General features: G+C 42.2%; 1 protein-coding gene across 11 annotated transcripts in view; it reads right to left on the reverse strand.

The window, feature by feature from the left end:
- The window catches only part of LOC106653886 (homeobox protein homothorax), a 318,679-nt gene that overhangs the window by 141,263 nt on the left and 156,876 nt on the right, over positions 1 to 20,540 (reverse strand). For 2 of the 11 annotated variants that reach the window (XM_014373517.2, XM_014373516.2), the window contains 5 exons: positions 12,546 to 12,608; positions 12,364 to 12,405; positions 12,225 to 12,266; positions 12,117 to 12,152; positions 11,781 to 11,816 (listed from right to left, as the gene is read on the reverse strand). The exons of 4 other annotated variants lie outside the window; for them this stretch is intronic. In XM_014373517.2, the coding sequence (XP_014229003.1) occupies positions 11,781 to 11,816; positions 12,117 to 12,152; positions 12,225 to 12,266; positions 12,364 to 12,405; positions 12,546 to 12,608 (219 nt within the window). The remainder of the gene's footprint in view (positions 1 to 11,780; positions 11,817 to 12,116; positions 12,153 to 12,224; positions 12,267 to 12,363; positions 12,406 to 12,545; positions 12,609 to 20,540) is intronic. 5 more of the 11 variants (XM_014373519.2, XM_014373518.2, XM_023462675.1 and 2 more) reach the window with 4 other exon arrangements.

Below are 20,540 nucleotides of genomic sequence, written 5' to 3' on the forward strand. Positions count from 1 at the left end.
ACACGCTACAGCGCGTCACCGGTGTATCTTCGGAAGATTCCATTAAATATTGATCATAAAACTGCATTAAGTCAAGCACTCGCGCATGGTTAATTAGATTTTATGTATCAGCGGCGGCGCGCAGTCATGGTATCTCCGCAACACGGGGTTTTGGGTGAAACGCATCTGCAAAATCGATCTCGCATCGCGCGCACTTTGTTATTGAATTCCATTGGAAACTTGCATTTCCCTCTTGCGTTGGATTTTAATACCGGCGCGCGGGCTTTTGTTGAAATTGGATTCCTTCGTACTGTGCAGAGAGAGGAAGAGAGAGAGAGAGAGAACTCGACAATTTTTCAAAAATCACGAAGGTAATTTAATCAAGCTGCGCGTCATATAGTTTATTGTATCAACGAATCTAGACGAGAGGTTCTCTCTGTGCTCTAATATACCTAGCTCTAAAAAATGCGAGGCGATATTAAAATTAAACTTGTAAAGTTGAAAGTGTCGACGATAAAGTACAGCAAACAATTTCAAGCCAGTTGCAGTGTCGTCGGTCACGGCTCACAAGCGCGCCCCGTATAATCCAGCTCTCGTTGCGCATAGAGGGAGAAAAAATTTCAGAGGCAAGAGGTCTGCTGCCCTGCGCTCCTCTCTCTCTCTCTCTCTCTTTCTCTCTCTCTCTCTCTCTCGTCGTCCCGTTCCGCAGAGGCAAAATTCAATTTCGAACGGCAGAGCCCCGTGGCACGGGAAGCAGCACACATATAGCATGTGAAATCCTAGCGAAATCCTGGCGATACGTCAGAGGGAAAAGTAATAAAAGCGCATAGCACGCGCGCTCGAGAGTCTAGCAGTCGGCTCTCGGCTCGGCAGCCGCGCTTCCCTCCCAGTGCTGCCAACTACCGTCTCTACCTGGAATCAGCGCTGCCCGTGTGCGAGCTCACACGCACACACACATGGACGCTCACTCCGACTCACACGAGCGCGGAGCCGGAGAGTGGCGGCGGTCGCTTGTTTAAACGCGACACGACACGAGTTTAGCTGGAACTACTCTCGTTCGGTGCAGTGCACGATGCCATGCGAGGCAGCCGCCAGGCGCGCGCGAAACTGCACTTGCGATGCAGCTGCGGACTGAGAAAGGCCCTTCCCTCTCCGAACAGCTCTCTGCTCTCGTGCTGCACGTAGTATACATTGCTTGTGCCCATGCACATATGCACGCAGCCTCTCCCTTTTCATGCTCCTCCTCGTGGTGCGCGTATTCACGCGGTCGCTGCTGCTGCTGCTGCTGCCGTTGTTTTGCAGAGGGGCAGCGGAGTACGATCGCAGCGAGAAAGAACGAGAGAAAGAAAGAAAGCAGGAAGGAGCATAGAGAGAAAGAGAGAGAGAGGCGCGGCGCCACTTTTTATTCGGTAATTACGTCGTTAAGCACCTCGCGCGGGGCAATTAAGACGCAAGAAATCGAACAACAATCACATTTACGGATTGCTGTTTCTGCACTGCTATTCTATACTACTCTGTTATCGGCACACTATATACTCGAATGTATATATATACAACACACTCACACAAAAGGTACAACTCTATGCTGCGCTGTGCGAAGTATTGATCCGAAGAGCTTACCCGCTCTCTCTCTCTCTCTCTCTCTCTCTCTCTTTCGCTCTCTCTCTCTCTCTCTCGCTCGTGCACACCAGGAAAAGGAGAAAGACCTAGATGTATGAAAAAAAAGAGGAAGGAACTGCACAGTACACTGCTACGTGTGCGAGTCCGTTGGTGTGTGTGCGTGTGCGTGCGGAGCAATGCAAGAGGGGAAAAAAGACGATGTATGAGCGGAAAAGAACGAAAAAGAAAAAGCACCGCTGAGCTCGTACAAAAATGTGAAGGCGAAATTAAAAGATTTTTCGCCAACTTATCTATAAGAGAGCACTGCAAAGCTAGCTAAACTAGCCCCTCGTACAATTTTTTCATTATATAAAAATGTCCAATATTCAATGTCGTTGACTCAAGTCCAACGTGTGCTCGGGAAATCAAATTTGTTGTCGTTGAGCATTTTTGGCAATATAAGGCACAATACAGCACGAGTAATAATTTGCAAGAAACTTACTTGTGTCATGTATAACTTTTACTTCTTGTTCAACTATAGACCGATTGTAAAATGAAATAAAAAAAAAAAAAAAACTTACTTGTATCCTCGCAAAAAGCTCATTATATGTAAGTAGGTGAGCATAGGTCGATCCTACACATTTGGACAGCATACAAATTTACAACAAGCGTGTAAAACATACATGTGCTTGCAAAGTCGGACGATCGAATCAGATTAAAATTCTCAGCTAACGAAGCCACTGAGTCTCGCGAACTCGATCGGGGCAGTGGCCGAGCGTAATTCTCGATCTACTCGACGAATTCCCATGCACCGAAGAGAGAAATAAACTTGAGCGAGCTGCAACGGCAATAGCGGCAGCAGCAACTTCTTGTCTTATCAGCCGTCTCGCGTTCATCAAAAATTAGTGAATAAACAGGCAGCGCGGCAACTACCGAGCCGTGAAAAGTGCAAGCAGCTACGTATATATAATGCTATATATAAAAGGTATCGCGCGCGCTGCAGTCAAGGAGCGAGCGTGTCTAATGACGTGGGAAGAATGGAGCGAGCTCGACGATCTCTGTCGTGCCCCGCGTGCTGCTATACGCGCGTTCTATATATATAAAATACAACTTTTATACGCCGGAGCAATCGAAAGATGAGAGAAACGAGCAATAGCGGCAAATCAAACGATATCGGCCACTAGCTGGATTAATACATTTAAGCCAAGGCCGTTAAAATGTGACACTCAAAGGTAGTCCGCCTGCAATTATACCCGCGCATTTGTATCGTATACGCGGCTACTGCTGAGAGGCACGCGGACGCAAAGTACGACGTTTAAACGTCGCGCTACCTATACACATGTATACTGTTGTACAATCCAAAGACCACACCATCGTACGGGCCTCTCGGCTCGATTCGTCACACGCACTGCGTGAATAAATGAAAAATTGCACTCCGCCGCGCGAATTCACGCACGCTCGTCGTCGTCGATACGAACATTTTTATAGCTCCTCGGATAAATCGCAACCGTGAGGGAATGCAACAAATTCGATAACGCGTGCTGATCTCAAGCTGCGTACTTTTTTTACACCAAAATCCGAGTTTTTTTGCGCGAAAAATTCAACAGGTAATTCGAAAGGATGGATCGCATAGCTCAATGTAGCACTAAGCTGTAATTTAAATGAAAACGCGTGACTGGAAAAATTATGGCTAGTTTTACAATTCACCGCCTGTGTGAAAAATATTATATCAGTAGCCAACAGTATGAGAAATCGAGTTTACGATAATTTTATGTTCCACTTGCCGATCAATTGGAATTGAACAAAGTTGTTAAAATGTGTGAGTGCAAAGTGTGTCTGTGTGTATACATTTATATACGAGGATGATTGCCGAGCTCCGTTTTTTTTTCTTTTTTCGCTCGCGCTCTTTTTTTGCAATTAGCTATCGGTGATTGGGCAATAAATTTGAAGAAACAGCAATTTTATTGCATCGGGCTATTAACTCGCGTGCTAACAGCAAAAACATTACCCGATCGTGACTTTTATGAAAAGAAAGAAAAACTGAAAACTAAAAGAGAAAAAAAAAATAAGAAACAACGAATGACGAAATGGCCCATTCTCTTCTTCTCTCGATAGAAAAGCCATTTGGCCGAAGAACCAGGCTACTGCCTGGCTGCCGCTGCCGCTGCACGGCAACTAAAGACAGAAAAAATTTCACATCATCGAATTTTTCGACGAGAACGTCGACTCGCTCTCGGTCTCTCTCGCTCTGCTAAGGTATATAATGTAATTTCCGCGAAAATGCGAAGGCTACGATGCGCAGAAAAATGCTTTTCAATTTTAAAAGCCTTTTACATTGTTTGAAAAAAAAGGAAGAGGCGAGCCGTGTGCTGCGAAAAATCACGTCGAAAAAATTTTCGTTTTTCCTCCTAAAAGCCTTCAATTTCCCAGGACTTTATTTCGCCGTGAATCGGAAAGAGCTGGAGAACGAGCGACTTCGATTTCCTCAGATTGACATACGAAAGGAACTTTTCATCGATTTTATCAGCGTTATATTATTGCATGTAACACTGCATTCGTTTTCATTGGACAATATTGAGCTGAGATTCTAAACTAGTTGCTCTACGTATTTTATAAAAAAATGTAGTGTATTCTATGCCAGTGCAGAATTGTATCGCTAACTTATCAACACGTGTAAAATAAACAACCGCAAAAAGATTTTTACTACTTTGGGTCCATTAAAAAATCGCACCTCGCGCACTTGCACCGCTCGTCAACTTACTTTTATTGCCAGGTCTATCATTCAAAGAATGGTCATGAAAAATACAATCGAAACCATTTCGCGGCGGTCAGATAATACGACACGGGAGGAAGTGCAAGAAAACAAAATCGCACTTTGTGATTTACGTAGGCACAGAAAGCACTTATGGAAATAACCGATACCGCCGCACATGCAGACACATTGTAAATATAGTAGGCGCGAGCTCGAGTAAACGCTTGTGCCATTGCTCGCGCACAGGGAAACGAGGACGAGGAAAAAACGCAAATGTCTTCTGTGCGATAATATTATTATATTTAGTCGCGAAGGTGTGACATGTAAGCAAGGTATACACACGCGTGTGCGTATAAAATTCTTGCGATTCGAGTCTGCGCGCGCAGCGAGAGAACTGCATTAGCGCATGGGCACTCTGCAGCGAGTTCTTTTTTTTCCACTTGAAATATTTTATTTATTATTGACTGCTGGACACGTAGATTACAAACTCGGCAATTGAGTCATGTACAAACAATGTCGCTGTATTTGCGGCATTATATGTATATGTACGAGCTTACGCGTACATGTGCTAGTGTAGGGAAATTCGATCGAAGACAATAGACTCTCTGCGTGTATATTATTATAATGACATAACTACTTGGCTTTGTGCTGCCGTATGAATAATTATTTAGAAAGCTTTGGAGCGTAAAAAAGTGTGACTGATATTCATGTATTAATACCTATGGAGCTTATAAATAGTTTCGCAGCATGAGCGCGACTTTTTTTCATTAAAATTCAGAATCATACGTATAAAGTGCACTGCTCCACCTCTTCCGAGCACTTCCTGTTCCTACGAGTCCCATTCAGCGAGTTGTTTATTTATATCTTACGTTGCATTGTATACGCTCTCGGTGCTCGCTCGCTTGCTCGGCCTGGCGCTATATATCTACCAAAAGCGCCGTGCCCGAGTGCAGAGAGTCGTTCGGACGTCGTCTTTTTGCCTCGAGTCGAGTTAAGAACGAGAGAGAGATGCACGTAGGCGACGAGCTCACAATGACGAAAACGACGTGGTTCAACGGCAAAAACAAGCTCTGCTAACCGGCAGACTATATTTACTTGAATGCATAATTTTTCAAAGAAAAACACAAGTGCCGAGTAGACGCATTTGCGCACACACATTCGCGCGCGTTCTCCTTTTTGCGCTAGATTCAGGACTCGCCGAGCAAACGAGATACATAAATAATTTCCTTATTCTTAAACGCACGCGTTTATTCCACATACCGAGAAACTCGAAACTTCTCGCAGGTGAAAGTCCAAAAATTGCTTTGTTGTTTGTGAAAAACTGTTCCAGAAGAATATTTCTTTCTCCTCGATAAAAGATTTGAGAAAGTAACGCGAGTAAAGCCATAAAAATACGTGGCTTATCATTATAGTTAAGTACTGGTGTGATTTGCGTGGGAAACTTATAGAAGTCAAGCAAACTTACGTAAAAGATCAATAAAAGCTGCATTAGTTGACGTTAGAGCCTGCATATTCAAAAACTGATATACATGTATGCGTATTGATTTATGGGCGATGCATTAATGATGTAAATTTATTATAAACAAGCTTTTTGCTCAACATATAAAACACGTACTGATTTTAACCCAAATAATTAATAATACAATCGGTCAATAATTTCAACAAGTTATTCATTTAGCTTACACTTGAACTTTATGGCATAGCTATGAAATTCATATAAAGTACTTGAAGGCAGCTCGAGTATGGAACTCGCAAGCAGTTGCAAAAAATACAATAAAATAAAAAGCAGTCATAGGCGCTTCGTTTGAAAACGTCCAAATAAAACTTCGTCTTTTCTCTTTTTTGCTACGCGTAGACAGCAGAAAAATGGAGCAGTTGCGAGCGGGCAACTTCTCGTAGTAACTCAGAGCTTTGAGCTAAAATAAAGCGAGAAGGAAAAATTTAATAAAGCGAAAATTACGACAAAGTCCGGGAGGATCAAGGGAAAAAAGCCATATCCAGAGAGAGAGCGAGAGAAAGAGAGCTGTAGTAGCAGCAGAAGCAGAGAGCGCTTGCGCTTGGAAAAATAAGAGTAGAACGAGTAGCAGCAGCAGCGAGTCGACGATATAGTGCTAGTGGATAAAATCGTTGGGAAACAGCAGACGAGAAGAGAGAAAGAGAAAGAGAAAGAAAGAGAAATACGCAGAGACCTTTTTCTCTCCAGTAGCAGCGATGAGAAAGGGTGTAAAAAAGGAGAAAAAAGAGCTTTTTGGAGTATAGAAGAAGCAGTGGAAGCAGCGGCAGCAGCAGCAGCCAGGACATATAGGTAGGTAGATAGCTAGCTGTGGACTGCGAGAGGGATGGCATGAAAACGGGAATACGATTGGTTTGAACGTGGAGCGCTGCTGCTGGCGGCGTTGCGCTTTCTCTCTCTCTCTCGGGCGAAAGGACTCGAGCTGCGTCGGGAGAGAGAGAGAGAGAGAGAGAGAGAGAGAGAGAGAGAGGGGTTGTAGCGTTTGCGAAGCTCTTGCCGAGGCTCTACAGCACAGTGTGTATAGCGGAGTCTGTCAGTGCGTCTGCGCGCGGTACATTGCTCCTTGACCCTCACCTCGCTCGCGCCGGCATGAGCGCGCAGCATCCGACGAGAGGCTGCGCGACGCCAACCAACCGGCTTGTACTTTGACGGACGTCGCGACGCCCTACGTCACCTTTTATACGCGCGCGCGCCAGCTCCGTACTCCCAGCCTCTTTCTATGTACTCCTCTCTCGCGTTGCCTCGAGTGCGCGCGCCCAGAGGCCACTTTCTTTCGATATCTAACTCACACACGCAAACTCATACATGCGCACATCGAGCTTTTGTGTTAGCTAGCTCCTGGCACCTTTTTCCCTTTCGATCTATAAAAACGGAGACTTACTTGCGCTCGAGCGACTTTTCCCGTCACAAATGTAATGGAGAATGGAGCTTGACGTTAAAGGTTTTCTCGAATACGAAGCGAACGCGCGGGCGCAATTCCATATACGTATACGTCTCGAGCGCATCGACGCGTATTATTTACAATCTAGCGGAAATCGTCGCAGCGCGAGCAACAAGTTAAAATCTTGATACGAAAACCGACTGTCAAAGCCCGCAGCATCATCTCGCTGGTCTTACGTTACAGGCAATCGGCAAGTGTCTACCTTATGGGTCTTTATCAAAATCGACCGCACACATCGTATTACGACGTACTCTCGGCTTCTATTAGCTTTCTCGCGCGCCTATATAGCTGCGTCGTAAAGTCAGGCGCGCCCGTAAACGCACGCGGGTACTACTCCACTACCAAGCACACACACACACACACACACACGTAGCATAGAAGCTCGATTTATTCACGATGACCTATAACACTTCGAGTCCCGAGTGACGCTGCAGTGACTCGTAAATAATGACTCTGAGTAGCCGGCAAGGCGGCCGTCTCCACCTGTGGTCGCCCCACCGAAGCTTTCGGCAACTAAGAATAATGGACTTGAGTGCGTTCTCGAGACAATTCCGCATGCTCTATCGGCTCAAAAGCTCGCAACCCAATCGTATCCTACTGCTTTGATTCTTTATTCATCCTTCGCGAGTACAATCGTTTCGATTAACTTGAACATTATTGTGCAAGTAGCAAAAGCAGCTACGTGAATGCATATTGACTAATTCATTACAATGAACTTTATAGTTTGAAATTGCTTTCTTATATTTTTCTTGAAAATGTGAAAATAATATTCACAAAGGTAATCGAGAAGTTACTATATTTATAAAAAATATATTTTCTCGCATTTAAATATAGTTGCTTATTTTAGCTATCAGCCAAGAGCACAGGTTCTATTCAAGCATAAATAACACATCACACTCGCAAAGCCTTGTAAGGTAAAATAGAATGATAAAAGTCGAACGCACACGTGCTAGCCGACTGTATGAAGATATCTTTGAATGCTGCAGAATCAGTTCTTTATGCAAAGTTTCTTCATCGGGTCTATTCAGTAAGCGAGCTGGAAAAGTCGAACGAGAATATTTGTATGCGATAATCGGGCCTTTTATACCTTGAAGAATGCATTCTGGTAGCTTGATCATAGTCTTTTGATTAATTTGAATCGCTTCGGCAATGTCTTTATATTATTGTATTAAAATGGACCGAAGAGAAACTTGAATACAGATGGAGAAATGATAAAAAAAATTAAAAGAAGATTTGAACCTGATTTGCCTTACGACACAAGTATATCTTCAATGATCTTTTTTTGAATTATAAGCCTGAGAAATGCAGAGTTAGTCACTCGTGCATTATAATCTCTGATGCATATCTACGACGAATAGAATCTCATGCGTGAGTGTTGGCGTTATTGTGTGCAGTTAATGTGAAAAGTCAACAAGCATACGTTCAAACGGAGGGTGGGTTCTAGTTAGATATTTGAAACTCATCATCGTTGCGAAGATCGTGCAAGAATATAATGAGTTTATGAAAAATAACTTTTGGCCATGTTTCAGCGTCACTACAATTATTGTACTTACAAGTACGAAAATGATAAAAAATACAGATTGCAAAACATTCAGGCTATTTATGCAAATTCGCTGCTTACTGATGCATTTGGGTTATCGACTCGAAATACTCAGCGATGCATCCACGCTCGAAGTAGATACACAGATACACAATGCGAGTATGCGGTATTAAATCATAGAGCCGTGCCGTTGATAGCGGCGTCGACATCGGGCGACGGCGACGACTCTATGACGATGCCGTAGTTTCCCCGCCAGCGATGCCACGTTTACTACCGGATAAAACGCAGTGACTGTTATGTTATGGACCACCTGTATGCCCCTTGCACGCGCACGACCCTGAACTCTTCTATCTGCGCCGACGAATGCACGAGTAGCAGCGGTGCACTGCATTGCTCTCTCTCTCTCTCTCTGTCTGCGTATGTGTGTACGAATAGACGCGAGGGGGGAACGAAAACACAACTATCGCATCCGACAGACAAATTAAACATTATAAACTTCTCCATCCACGCGCTCTAATTACCTACTTTGGATTGAACTAATATTCCAGCGCAAACGATTCGAGTTTTGTTTTCTTGCTTCCGAAAGTTTCAATAATTGATCTCAAAAATAAACGTCAATGTGATGTTGTAGAATTCAATAACAAACAACTCGTAATGAAAATTCGTATATACATAAAATAAAGAATCGAAATCGATGGTTTTTTCGTTTCTACGGAATAACGATAATAACCGAACAGTTAAAGACATCACTGCATGTACACGACATCACATAAGCACATAGGCACATAATTGGCCAAGGGCTTTTATTATTATTATCTATGTACACTCAAGCCGGCGCAATAGATATGCATAAATCGAAACCTCATTGTGCGTCTTTTCATGCGCGTAATTCAGATCAACGCATGAATTATCAACGCATACGTGGGAGATAGATGCGACTACATAAGGCAAATACATTACGAGCGTACGTATGTAGAGTCGCATTAAGTGGCTAGGTAATGCCGCACTCCCTCGATCAGAACGACGACAATCTTACATAAACGGTCGCTACTTTACTTTCAACACGCACGGCTACATACACAACGCACACACATATATCTACGGCTCTGTATGCGTGTAGAAAATAATCAGCCCTCGAGTGCGTTGTTTTCGATCGTCATCATGTATATGCAATGCAGCCACATATATGTAAACCAAATCAATTCGATATAAGTGCGAGCTATATAGAGTCTCATTACGATATATAAGCAGTCATTACGAGTGCAGCTATCGAGCGAGAGAAGAAAAAAATATTTATAATAATCGATGGCGATTGTAGAGAAGGAGGAATCGTCTAACCGATGCATCGAACTTATTGACGTATCCTGTGGAAGCGGCGGCGCCGATCAAGCCGGAGAAGTCTATGCGCCTATACAGGACTACACGTAAACGAATCGAGAGAAGTTGAACAGCAACAGCAACAAAGCTCCGTATAACTCCGTTAATTCATATCTGCGGCAAAGTTGGACTTGCAAGCTCCGAGGATAACTACTGAGAAAGCGAGAGTTTGCATAGCCGGAAACAGCAGCAGCAGCAGCAGCAGCAGTAGTAGCAGTAGTAGCAGCGGCGGCGGGGGGCGTTTCTACCGTAGTTGCTGCTGCTACTGCTGCTGCTCCTACTGCTGTAGCTATATATATATCTATGTATACATACACACGGTGTGCGTGTATGTATAAAGTATGGAGGAGAGGGTTGCTACAGACCTGGCTAGGGAGGAATCGATATCCAACAGCCAGCCGGGTTGCTCTGTCTCTCCCGGTCTCTTTGACGCAAGCGAACAACAGCGCCATCACGACGTATAACACGTCAACTTCGCGAATTTTAGTTTTCTATATCATCCTACCTGCCACCATTTCGTTTGCCCGTCGACAATGCGATCTTGAACACTCTTCAAGGAGTGATAAATAATTTTTTTCATGCCTTTCGTATGTTACGATTCGATCGGAAAATTCGTCATTTAATTGGTTAACGGTGATCATGTACTTTGACGCTCTATGACTTGGGAACTTTCATTCGTTAGACAACTTTTAAAGATGAAGACGTTGAGTTTCTACATTTGCTGAGCATGGGATGGTCTAGCTTATAAGATTAACCTTATTCACTGTAGATTGAAATGAATAATGTACACACTACGCAAGCATCACTTCGCTCATAAGAGCGCATGTGCATGACTTCTCGCTTCCGTTAGCCAGAAACATAGACAATGGCGAAAAATACTACGAGATACTGACGAACAACGCCTCTCGAGCCCTCCATTTGATTAATTACAGTCATGCAATGAGATTGAGATATGTTATCTGAGTCAAAGGATGATGTAAATAATGATGATTTGACGTTGCGCTTGCTTCTCGATGAATTAATTAAATTCCATAGGTAATTTCAGGATATTTTAAGTTGCGCGAGGTACTTCGAAATCATCAAATATGCACTCCTTAGAATGATGTCTTCCGGGGAATCATTTGATATAATGATCATTCGCAAATTCATAGCTTAGGTATTTTTGTCGATAATTCAGTTTATATGTGTACTTTGTAATACGTTGTTTTATCATAATTATGGCAATATTATACTTCCCAAATTCCCTTCGAATAAACTAATAAATTGAGTTTATGATCTCGTTTGAATCTAATGAATGAATACTATTTTCTCTCCCCCCACCCCCTCTAATTGGTCTGAAGAAGTTATGACAAAAATACCATTTAAACTCCACGGAATATTTATTTTTCTTATCATTACAAAATAATTATTTTTAAGACACCGAAAAACATATGAAGGCAATAAATTTTTATGAAATTCAGAGACACTGGCGATACGTAAAACAATATTTTCATTTGAAGAAGTTATATATAAATCGAAAGGCATATAAATACATTTTGTTATATAGTCAATAAAATAAATAAAAATTAAAAAAAATTACCGTCGGTACAACTGCCTCCAAAACTACCATTACGCTCTATAAAAAAAAAGAAAAAAAATTAGAACCAAAAATTGTGACAGAAAAAAAATAATTTTAAAATATTAAATAATCTTAAAATACTTTTTCCGCAACCATTAAATGCTATAACAAAAAGAGAAAAAAGAGAGCATGAAGATAAATAAAGCAGCAATAAAAAATGACATGAGCTGTTACGTAAAATTAAGAAAAAAAGCGTTAAAGTTACATAAAATATATAAAGCAGCAAAAATGATCATGCTAGCTATTTTCTCCAAAACTACCACTGAATTGAAAAAAAATGTAACCAAAAATGTTTACCATCAAAAAAAACATCTTCTGAACCATCAGATTTTACTGAAAGAAAAAAAAGAGAAGTAGAAAGCATGAAAGTATACATGATAAATTAAGCAGTAAAAGAAAATTCACCTGAACTAAGCCTTCTTCTCGCCGCAATATACTTTTTTATATCTAAATAGTTCACCACAAAAAATAAAAAATAAAAATAAATATTACCAAAGCAGATAGAAAGAATACATGATAAATTAAGCAGTGAAAGAAAATTCACCTGAACTAAGCCTTCTTTTCTCCGCAGAATTCTTTTCTACATCTAAATAGTTCACCACAAGAAATAAAAAATAAAAATAAATATTAACAAAGCAGATAGAAAGAATACATTTTTAAAATTAAATAGTGATAAAATTCCATCCACAAAGCGCATAAAAAATGCATAAAGCAAAAAAAAATTACCTCCATTGGCCCTATAACTTTCATTAGCAAAATTAGGTTCTCTGAATCCCGGACATGACTTACCTAAAACAAAAAGAAATTCAAGTTTATTTATTAGTGTGTATTAATTAAATTACGACAAATGTTGTTATTATAAATAAATCAGAAATGCAACAGACTCAATATAACTAAGTATATTCAGGATATTGAAGCTTTCGAGGTGAGCACAACCAAGTAAGGTGGTTGGTTCGTGAAACAAGTCGCATAGCGTTGCTTGAGCATCCCAACACTTATTAAAATCTGTTTAGTACGCGCGTAAGAGGTCATTGGAAAAGTGGCGTGCGTACCGCAAGAGCGTAAGTATTCGTCGGCAACCCTCGAAAAAGAGCTGGCAAGGGTGCCTGCAGGTCAGGTCCCCAGAGATCTCGAAGAGATATAACTATGGAAGGACTAAACCTCCGCTGACTGTCTACTGTTTTGCAAATACATAAAAGCCGCTTGGATTTCCATCGTAAAATTATCAACTGTTTTGATTTTATCGCCCACGCCTCGGGCACTACATATTATCTAGATTCAGCTCTCTCTCTGTCTTTCTCTTTTTTCTGTCTCATCGAATATCGGAGCTTTTTTGTCTCGTTGATGCGAGGCGTGGCTGTCATGTACACTCGCACTGTAAGATTGCGTTTGTTGTGTCTAGCTTTCAATACTAGTTGTTAGATAAAAAAAAAGCTGTAAAAAAAGAGTATCTGTCGTTTGAATCGAGTGCATGCTATACTTCGCGCCTTACATGATTGATAGTCTATATGCGGTCTGCAAGCTGTATCGATATAGAGAGCAACACTCACCAGATCGGTTTCTAACTTGGACTGGCTCGTATACGTACACCGCGACAACTCGTAGAATTTTGCGATATGAAAACGTAATTTTTCCAAGTGCTATGGGCTCGAAAATAGGTGTCGAACGTCCGAGAGTACGTCGCAGTAGAGCGCGTTAACAAGCAGCAGCGCTACACGGATTACGTCTTCGCTAATTGCCCGACAATGCCGTAGCGGAGCAGCAACACGCGGCGGCCCCGTAGTCCTTTTCTGTCGATGGCCAAATAACGCGCTCGTTTAAATTAGACTAATGGCCGCTACGAGCGTGCGGCGTGGACATTGTCGCTCGCGTCGAGCCATTTCCTTCGCGTCGCCGTAGTGAGTACCCCTCCGAGCTGTTCTGCTGCGGCTGCTGATGCATAGAGACGGACGAGAACGACCGTAATATACTGGCGCAGCATTTGTGGACGCCTTGTGTACTCGTATACGTGGCCTAGCTTGATAGAGAGCCAAGATGCATTAAGAAAGCAACAGCAGCAGCAGCAGCCATGCTCGTAGTCTAGTATGAGCAGTAGTAACGAATTGAATTGTCAGACGAGCGCATCGATAAGAGTTCCGCGCAAGCTCGCCAAAAATCTCATCATCTTTCATGAACTCAATGCCCGCGTGCAAAAACGAGGCAACGAACAAGTCTTGCGTGTGATCAGCTGGTGCGTAGGATAAGTGTAAAAACAAGAAAGAATGCCGGTAAAGTGCCTGTTTTGTCTGTGTTTTTTCTCCCTTACGCGAGTACACGCTTAAGACGACTAGTATAGGGAAGACGAGAAAGTAGCTCGTTGTTTCGTTGTCTCGCTGTATACGTACGGTACGTCGTCGCATATATAAGCGAGATACATACTCGCGCGCATATGCAAAGGGTGCGTCGTCGTCGCGCGCCACAGTCCCCGATCCTCCCGCACATGTATATGCAGAGCGTATTACGATCGACTGCGCGAGCGGTGCGGGTTATATTCGACGAGCGGCTCGAGCCTTACAAGAGTAAGTGTAAGCAGTAAGCCATTTTCCAGACGATGAGGCGCAGCCACCCATGCGAAGCACAGAGAGCGCCCCTCGGCCTCAGCCTGACAACCCCCACCGTCGCTGCCGCCAACGTTCGACTCTGCGCTCGCTCTGGCTGCCTCTGCTCGCTATGGCTATAATCCCTGCATTACCGACCATTCGGGAGCGACGATCTATACGCGCTCTGCGAGGAAGCCGCAGCTACCCTCAGGTGTTAGGATACCGTGTGCGGCTTCGTCGTCGCTTGCGTTGCAGCTGTTCTGATTACACATCGCCTATATGCGGATTATCGTGCATTAGCCTTTTGTGTTGGTATCGCACGAAAAAAAAAGAACTGCTTCTCTAGCCGCTTCTCTTGCTCGAGGGCTAGCGAGAAATAAGAACGTACGTATATGGTGGTGAATAAGGAGTAATTACATATGACGCGCTTGCCGCTCTCCTATATACGTTTATACACGTATGCACTATGGGACGACCGGCGCGTCGTTCCTTGATATATTGATTGACGCGCGCCTGACCTGCGCTGTCAATTCCAAGACGGCCTTTGGCTTAATGCGGGTGTTAATACTCGCTGCTGTACGTCGATGCCCGAGCATCGATAAAATCACGCGCTCCGCGACTGTTCACGGAATCGTACTATAACATACATATGCAACTATATAACATATGTATAATAGTAATAGATGAAAATTTAAGCGAGAAACGCAAACTACTGGCCTGCGAGCACCGTTCAACTTTGCAAAATTCCCTTACCGACTCAATTCCATATCTGCGGATAGAGATAGCCGTATTATTACGTAATATCCGAGTAAGCGGGGACAGGCTGCGCGCCGAGTCACCGGTTTCAGGATTTATGCGGTCTTGGCTTTTGAAGGAAGTGCGCAGTATTGAACAATACCCCATACAGACGATCGTGAAAGCTCCTTATACGTACGTGACGCGTGTCGAGCTTTGTAAAAGTCGATCGACCGCGCCCTAAAATTACCCTCTTATTTTCAAGACTACCGGCTAAAATGACCGACTCATGCTTTATATACGGCCAGCTTTCTCGGGTATGTCTGTTTATTGCTAAGCTTTGGCCAGAAAAATGATTTGTTGCTGCTTTTGTTTCGATAAAAGAAATGCAAGGGCTTTTTTTTAATTTTAGCAATTTCTAAAAAAAATTGTTGTGGTTATTATTGCTACTGAATTCAATTACAACTAGTACTTGATTACTACTGTTTATGAATATGAAAAGATTTCGGTATCTTTTAAAGAGAAATGATTATTCTACGTCACGCAAGCTTAGCATTTTTTTAGCTCACTTGAATTTGCACGTACGTATAGATATACCTTTATACACGAAGTGAACCTATTTATTATTATGCGCTGATTATTGCACGTCCAATAGCGTGTACAAATTGGTCTTATCCTTGAAATTAATATAACGAAATTATATTTATTTGAGGCATTAAGGACAACCTCAAACTGTTATTACTTGATTCATTTTTCAAAAAGTGATTTTTTATTCGTTTTGATTAAAGAAAATAAATACTGAGTTAAAAAAAAACAAAATGAGCACTCAACGAACTAGTACACATACAAACGATCAATTTATCATAAGAGTAATTTTTCATTTCAACACCAACTTATCTGTATGTCACCAACATCAACATAGCATCAGAATCAGCTATATTTCTTATAAATTTACCTACGATTTTATGAATCATCAAAAAAGTCACGAGATCACGAGGTGAGGCGCTGTATTTTTAATCGGTTAAGACACGGGTACATAAAAATACGCTCGAGCTGCAGAATGAGTCATTTATTTTCTCGGATAGTTTTGAGCATCATCGTTGCGTACACGACCTCGGCCTTTGTAATCTTCTTTTTTTTTTATTCTCGCTCCCTCCCTCTCCCTCTCTCTCTGTCCTTTAAAGTACAAGATATTATAATTGCTCGTTTATTCGCACGACTTTCTGCAGTGTTTCTTGGTCGGTTATTTCGCGCTCGCGCGTAGAAGAAGCAATTGAGCCTGTTACGAGAGCAGCTTGACAGCCGGCGAGCAGCCAGTAGTCTCAATAACGACGGATCATCGTCGTCGTCAGTTATATAAATTGGCAAAAAGGTATAGGGAAACGAGGCCAATGATTGAATGAAAAAAATGTCACTGACTCCGCATATGCATGCGCATCAGTCTGTATTGCGCGCATATATTACACACAACACGAGTATAGCCTGCGTATACTGTGGCCCAAGTTTCAGCTCGCTTAGATTCTATTAGGACGTTTGCGAGTAACTCGACGTAATTGGCCAAAATAATCTCTTGTGAATTTATTCGAGCTGCAGAATGTCAGAGTGTTTAGAGTCACTGTCAGGCCTAAAGAGGATGTGGGAATAAATAGTTTGAGAAACTGATCCACTAGCGTACATACAAACGTACGTGCACAAACACGTATACAAAACGCAACTGAAGCATTACTGCACTTCGGTGAACGAAAAGGAAAAAAAATTCCGAAGCTCGAAGCTACGCATACATATTCATATACGCGTCGAGCTAATTTGTTGTAAAATTAATGAAACAATAAAAAAAAATGTTACAAACGTTTTACGCTCGTGCTTGTAAGCAGTCATTTTAATGTACCTATGTGTAACAATTATTTATTTTTCATGACACATAGAGCGACGCGTGCGCGCACGTTGACGACGAAAAAAAAACTCGCGTGCATGGGTTGCTTGGCTCGGATGTATGCGTGTACGTGTGTGCGTGTATATATTTGTGTACACCTACATACATACAATTTTTTTTCTTTTCATAAATTTGATATCGTAATCAGTGCGAAATATCTCTTCACCCTACATATATAGCTACGAAGCTTTCTGAAGCGTGAACTATATTTATTACAGATGCAAAAACAAACGTTGAGTGAGAATTATTTTATCGGATTTTACACTAGTGCTGCCGGTCGCAGTCGTAAATCATTACATAGTTTCTTCTCTGAGCGGCGCGGAGCACGAGCGCAATACAGAACTACACTCTGTTTTTTTTTCATCGAAAGTGCACCGACAATGTGTAACTATAAGTAAGCTAACACGATTAATATAATGAAATTATAAATTTCATCACGTTCCGCGAATGCAGCGGGAGAGAGGGAGAGCAATTAGTTTATGGGAAAACATTATTCTTTCAGGTTTGACAGATAGATAGAAAAAAAAAACAGGATGAAGAAAAAAACAACGATAAATCTAATCGAAAATTGTAAGTTCGTTGCGTTTTTTCACGCGCGCCAAAGCGGCTTTGCCGTTTTAGTAAAACGCCTACGATTCTCTCCCTCTCATCGCAGCTGGGATTTGCGCGAACGCGCAGAAGGGAATCTGGTGTCGGCGATAATATGTAAATATTCTGTTATCTATGGATGTAGCTTATACGTGCGCGTTTCTACGTATATGAACGTGTGCGTAAGTGTGTGTGCTACCCCACGCTGCTCGGAACCTGCTACTGATGACGTCTAAGTGTTTAACAAAGATGCTCAAGAATTACGCAATCGTTTTGCACTTCCAACTGAAGATATGTTTGCAAAAATATATAATTACGCATCGAGCGGTGTATCGGCCGATCGTAAAATGTTTAATGAGAAACACGCAAATATAAAAGCAAATATAGAGCAGTAGCATACATTTTTTGCCGGTGTACACGCACATTCATGGAATTGAACAAGTAAGTTTTTAAATTAAAAAAGATCCATAAATAACGATTATGGCCAGTATATAAGCGCTACCAGTCTGACACTTTTTAATATCCGACAAAGTTCAGTTGTCTCGTTCGCTCGCGGGTGTAAAAGTTCGCGCTCGGCAAAGCTTATGTATATGTGTATGTACGCGCGGCGCGTATATATAGCTATAGACGAACAAGCTGTGCCGCGACGCCGGTAGTGGCTTAAAACCATAGAAGTTGCCTCGCTCGCTCGCCGCCGCCTGCTGCCGCCGCTGCTGCCCTGCGTACGCTTATATTCTAAGCGCGTAGTAACTCGAGCAATTACCCAGCTTACGACAAATCGATGGTCTTTAATTGCGTCGCGGAATTTACGGACGAATTTCTCCCCCTTTGTATATATAAGATATTCGTTCGTTTTTTCCCAAGTTTGCGCGCCGCCACTTGCCGCCACTCTCCGCGCACAGCTAGCTAGCTAGCTTTTTCTTTATGCGATCGTTACTTCAATTCCTCTCGAATTTTCCCGCTTAGCTTTCCTCTCGCTCGCTCTGGACTTTAGTTAAATGCATATTTTTTGCTCTCTCTCTTCTCTCCGACTGAATCTAGCTGAAACCCTCGTGTTACAGCAGCGCCAACAGCAATAACGTGGACGCACTTTTTATTGCTGCTAGCCAGTGGCATTAGTAACTCTTTCCTCCGGAACAAAAGCATTTTACAAATAGCGAGCGCCAAGTATTTTTACTCGTCGAATACGAAAAACACATTGATGAAATCACGTTCTATATCCAAAAATCCTTTGATCTTGTTGAAATTCAGCTTTAAAAATCGAGATAGTTAGTGTGTTACAGTAGCTCTACATGAACGCAGATAAGTCGCACGAGTATACGATACACATCGGCCCAAAAACGAAGTACTTAATATTTGTTATAACAGCGGAGAAACGGGCCTCAAAATAATAAGTTATTAAAATGCCGATAATTCTATATAATCAAGCGAACGCACGGGGAGTGTCCTGCATTGGGTATAGGGTCAGCGCGTGCAGCCTTCGCACCAGACCACCGAACGTATTCACCATATAAATGCGAAGGAGCAAAAATATTGTTTAGTAGCTGTGCACGTAGCGATCATGGCCAGGCTGCTTCCCTCGCTCCATACATATATAATGACTATACTACCGGTAAGTATCTCTTTTACGCCCGACGCGTGGCCCGGACTTGTACATTATAATGCATGCTGTAGACTGCTGTTTTAACTTCTTCACAGTATACGCGCGAAAAAAAATGATGTCCGGGCCAGCTTCGAGATGGCTTTTCAGTTCAATCAGATTGCGATCATTGACTACCTAGTACGTTAGAAAAATTTGTTTACTATCATCCGAATCAATCATGCAGCCTTAACGCGATCAAGACACACTACAAGACAAATACGGCACGAGTATCTTTGAAAATTCAAAGTAGCAGCAACAGCTCGGGGTTAAAGCACGCGATTTACGGTTCGTTGAGACTTTATGAAAAAAGAGAGGCGAGAATGAGTGGGAGGCGGTAAACATCAAAAAGTGCATCAAGTGCCTCGGTGCGACGAGAGAGTGATTCGCGAGCATATTTACGGCAAACGCAGAAAGAGCGAGAGCTCGCCATTGGTTTATCTTGACAGGCCGATTGAATTATCAGTGATTTTGCGAGAACATTATTAATTGCTCGCGAGCGCCTCAACGTGATATATGTAATAGAAGTGCGTTGATCGCGTGTATGATCGTTGCGTCGACGCCGAGTGACGATGTCTGATCGTCACACACCTTGGCCAAGTTGTAATCGCGCAACAACAACGCCTGCATTGAAGCGATTCAATATCTATTAGAGACCGCACCGGCAGTTGCGTGTTATAATTATTTCTCGGTAAAGCGCAGAATAAAATGTACATAATATGTACAAAGTCATCGTCGATGCATTAGGCTTTTTTATTAACCGTAATCCTTATTCTACTATGAGTCGTGTTGACTCCTAAGGTAAACGGCGTAACATCATTACTTTGAGCTTGCGGGCTATGGAACACTTGAAAAATCCCCCATTTTCCCATGGACCATACTGATATCGAAATCGATTTCATGTACATATATTTTAATTAATAATTAATTAATTGATAATTATACATTACTCGAAAAACTTCAAATTTAATGCAGATTTATAATGTAAATAATCAAATATTAAAATTGAAATAACCCGATAAGATACGAAAATTAATTTATCAGTACTGATGAGTAATTGAACAGTGCAGAATGAGTCAGCTTTCATCGCTAGATGGCAAGTACATTTACCTGTAATTCCACAAGTAGCACCAGTTAAAATACTTTTATAAGTCGAAGCGCTATTTTGAGATTTTCATAGTACAGTTTTTTTCGCTCTTCATTGAAAAATGTTATTTGGAAAATCCACGTGTGCGAAGGAAACTTTC

Source organism: Trichogramma pretiosum, unplaced genomic scaffold (genome assembly GCF_000599845.2).
Source record: "Trichogramma pretiosum strain Unisexual culture from Peru unplaced genomic scaffold, Tpre_2.0 scaffold11, whole genome shotgun sequence".
Lineage (NCBI taxonomy): Eukaryota > Metazoa > Arthropoda > Insecta > Hymenoptera > Trichogrammatidae > Trichogramma > Trichogramma pretiosum.